Source organism: Phyllobates terribilis, unplaced genomic scaffold (assembly GCF_046119375.1).
Source record: "Phyllobates terribilis strain yellow unplaced genomic scaffold, ASM4611937v1 Scaffold_7__3_contigs__length_470593459, whole genome shotgun sequence".
NCBI classification, from domain to species: domain Eukaryota; kingdom Metazoa; phylum Chordata; class Amphibia; order Anura; family Dendrobatidae; genus Phyllobates; species Phyllobates terribilis.
Genome location: NW_027362767.1, coordinates 376084811 through 376088468, shown reverse-complemented (window position 1 = coordinate 376088468; position 3658 = coordinate 376084811). Strand labels below are relative to the sequence as shown.

The 3658-nt window shown below is 37.6% G+C and overlaps 1 protein-coding gene across 1 annotated transcript; it reads left to right on the top strand.

Annotated features, from left to right (window-relative positions):
- Positions 1 to 232: 232 nt before the first annotated feature.
- Positions 233 to 2677, top strand: LOC141153230 (brain-specific homeobox/POU domain protein 3). Its single transcript, XM_073637934.1, has 2 exons — positions 233 to 469; positions 764 to 2677. Exons 1-2 carry the CDS (start codon positions 350 to 352, stop codon positions 1673 to 1675), a joined length of 1032 nt encoding a protein of 343 aa, XP_073494035.1. The 5' UTR covers positions 233 to 349; the 3' UTR covers positions 1676 to 2677.
- Positions 2678 to 3658: the final 981 nt, after the last annotated feature.

The following is a 3658-nucleotide window of genomic DNA, read 5'->3' as shown; positions in this document are numbered from 1 at the left end:
CTTACTATGAGCCGCATGCTGTGCAATGTAACAGTTCATGCACACAATGGTATCAGGATACATCCTTAGCCACCTGACTGCCTGCTGTTCATCAGGGCTCAGGGGAAGTCTGGAGGAGTGAGGGTTTGATGATGCTCTGGAGTGATCTCACTGCCTCCAGCTCATCTTTCAGAAGGGAGGAGTCCATGGCTCTCCAAACTCCTCCAATCCATGAATTAGGAGGAGGGGTCCGGGCCACTGATACTGTGATAAGAGTCAGACAATAACAACACACTAAAAAGAGCAAAGCTGAACCAAATTCCAACCTGCTCATGCACTAGCCACAAGGCTTTTCACACTGCCCTTCAAGATGATGTCCATGAACAGCAAGCAGCCTTTCAGCATGCACCCCATGCTACATGAGCCGAAATATGGTCCTCTCCACACGAGCTCAGAAGCCATCCGCAGAGCATGCCTGCCAGCACCCCAGGTAAGCATTTAACATCGTTGCACAACCTTGATTAAATGACACTGCTACTTAACTATGCAAGAAATTTGGAGACGGAAATACTGTTTTCTTTTTAAATTGGATAATGTCAACTCCCTGGTTTAAGGAATGTAAAGTGTTAATTCATTCTGCAAAAATGTGATAGCATTGAATAGTATTGGATAATTTCGTGGAGCGATAATTTGTATAGCACATGTAGGTATTGAATTTTTTATTAAAATGAAGGTGCTATGAACTTTGCCACGATTTTTACCTGTCTTTTATTCTTATTTTTAGCTTCAAGGCAATATCTTTGCTGGTTTCGATGAAACTTTACTCAGAGGAGCTGAAGCTTTGGCAGCGGTGGATATTGTAACTCAGAAAACACATCCATTCAAGCCAGATGCCACCTACCACACCATGAGCAGCGTGTCCTGCACGCCAACATCTTCGACAGTGCATCTGCATCACCCTTCGGTTTTAACAACTCATCATTCACATCACCATCATCATCACCATCAGCCTTCACAGGGCTTAGATGGGGAACTTCTAGATCACCTAAACCCTACCCTAACCTTAGGAGGTGTCCCGGGACAAGATGTCGGATCAACAAACTCCCATCCTCACGCTCATATGTCTGCCATAAACCACATGGCCCACCATGCACAGTCTATGAACATTTCTCACAACCATGCCCTGGTAACTCATACAGCCATCTCCTGCTCCGAAAATGAGACAGACCCAAGAGAACTTGAATCTTTTGCAGAACGATTCAAACAAAGGAGAATAAAACTTGGTGTAACTCAGGCCGATGTTGGTTCTGCCTTGGCCAATCTGAAGATCCCAGGTGTTGGTTGTCTTAGTCAAAGCACCATTTGCAGGTTTGAGTCTCTCACGTTATCTCATAACAACATGGTGGCCTTAAAGCCCATTTTGGAAGCCTGGTTAGAGGAGGCAGAAAGAGCTCAAAGGGAAAAAATGACCAAGCCTGAAATTTTTACCGGGGGTGACAAAAAACGCAAGCGTACTTCTATTGCTGCCCCTGAAAAAAGGTCACTAGAAGCTTATTTTGCTGTTCAGCCAAGACCTTCTTCAGAAAAGATTGCAGCGATTGCAGAAAAGCTAGACTTAAAAAAGAATGTAGTGCGGGTCTGGTTTTGTAATCAGAGGCAGAAACAGAAAAGAATGAAGTTTTCGGCGACATATTGAGAAGTGCTGCTCTCTTTTTGAATTGACCAATTAACTGTTTTCAATCTAAGGGAATTTAGATACATTCAACCTTGTCTTCATACCTTGAGATGAATTGATAAAAGGACTGGGACATACAGTAGTAGCCACCTGTAAAGTTGTGCTGGTGAGTGGAATGCTTGGGATGGTGTCTTTGGTTTGGCGTCTATGACCAAAAATCTCCCTTGACTTTTGTCAAATTCCAAAAATTATCCAAATCGAAACCTAAAAAAACAAAACAAATCAAAAGGAACGGGAAAGCAAAACTTGAAATCCTGTATGACTTTTCTCTCAGTTTGAACTCCCCTTTTATATTTATTACTGTAAATATTAACCTGTGATGATATTGCACCAGTGGTTAAAGGTTTAAGTTATTGACTTATTTAATTTGCTATAATGCACACATGAACAACACAAATCCTCCCGACCAAACATCATTTTATTTGATAGAACCGAAACCCATCCGACTTACGACCGTCCTTGTCTCTGCATGGTTGTATTCGCCCTCCAATAACTGTTTTGTTTCTACCTCATCATTTGCTAGAAAGCACATGTTCAGACTCTGTAGGAAGCAGCGAGTAAGTTCAAATAGTCATGACCCTGCAATTCCACTACAAAGATGCTTCGACAATCAAATTAGTTTCTTCACAATTTCCCCCCCTCCCCACCCCTTAGGTTCTCCCTTGAAATGGATATGACATTGTATGTGAAAGTGCATATTTGTCTATAGCATTTCAGCACAATATCACCATTCGTGTGCGCGTGTAACTTTAATTTAAGACAGATACGAATTGACGACGTCGGCAAAAGTTTTTTTTTTCTTTTATATTTAAAGGTTTTAACTTATATGTAATCAATTTCACAATGGATACTTAAGGTTAATTATTTTGGAAATATTTAAATATTTGCACTTTTTTCTGGCAAGATACAAGATGCTTGGCGTAATAGAGGGATTTCCCATCTGTTTCTTTCTTTTTTTTTTTATGGAGCATTTAATTTTCTATGTGTGTAAAGAAAGAAATTTTGTGTCTGTGTATGCTACAGAATTTCAAATAAACCATGCACGATTTACCTCATTCTTTCTCTGTACTGTTATTTTAATTCAGGGATCTGTCTTCGGAACATAAACTTAATTTGGCTTAAAATATTAAATGACTACTAAAAAAAAGACGTATAGAAATAATAGGAACATGTTACATTTCATGGGTCAGAATGGAATGCTGCAGAAACGTATCAAAAACTGTCATGCGAGAATTTTCAAAATACTTCAGTTTTATGTCATTTCTGTGTACAATGAGAGGCTTGTTTCATTTCTTAGAACATCTTTTATTAATTAATAATCGTGCATTAAGAATTACTAACCATACTTAAAGGTAAGTTTCTAATAGAAGATATAATTTATGCATTTTTTCTTTTTATTGCAATATTTACAATGTAATTATTGACGTATACATTTAATAACCAAAAAAAATGTTGCAACTCTTTTTAGTGTCGAAAAGACAAACAAAATGTTGTATAAAACAATAGTAAATTTTATCTTAACTTGAGCCTGAGGCATCTGGAATATTCTTCTGTAAGGTCCTGACAGAACTCATACATCCCATATTCCTACAGTTATCAATTATTTATATAATGGCAACATTATTTCAATCTGTATGCTGGGCAAGAATAATGACTATTATAATAATTATCTGACAATTATCCATATTTATTTTATTTCTAGGTGAAAAGTGTTTGAATAAAAATTACTCCGATCTACTTTTTTTTTTTACTCCTTTTTTTAACATAATTTCAGAAATTATGAAATTTTTCGTAATGTCCTATGAGTATGTTATATTTCTGAAATGAATATGCTCATTGAAAATTTGTATTTAATTAGCTTTTTATTTTAGTGAACAATGTGGAAATCTTTATGGCTGCGCAAAAACAAATATTTGGGAAGTTCAAGCCTTCCAAGAAGGTCAC

Coding starts and splice junctions, on each gene's coding strand:
- LOC141153230 (XM_073637934.1), top strand. CDS start 350: ATGATGTCCATGAACAGCAAGCAGCCTTTCAGCATGCACCCCATGCTA. Junction 470..763: donor CATGCCTGCCAGCACCCCAG/GTAAGCATTTAA, acceptor TCTTATTTTTAG/CTTCAAGGCAATATCTTTGC.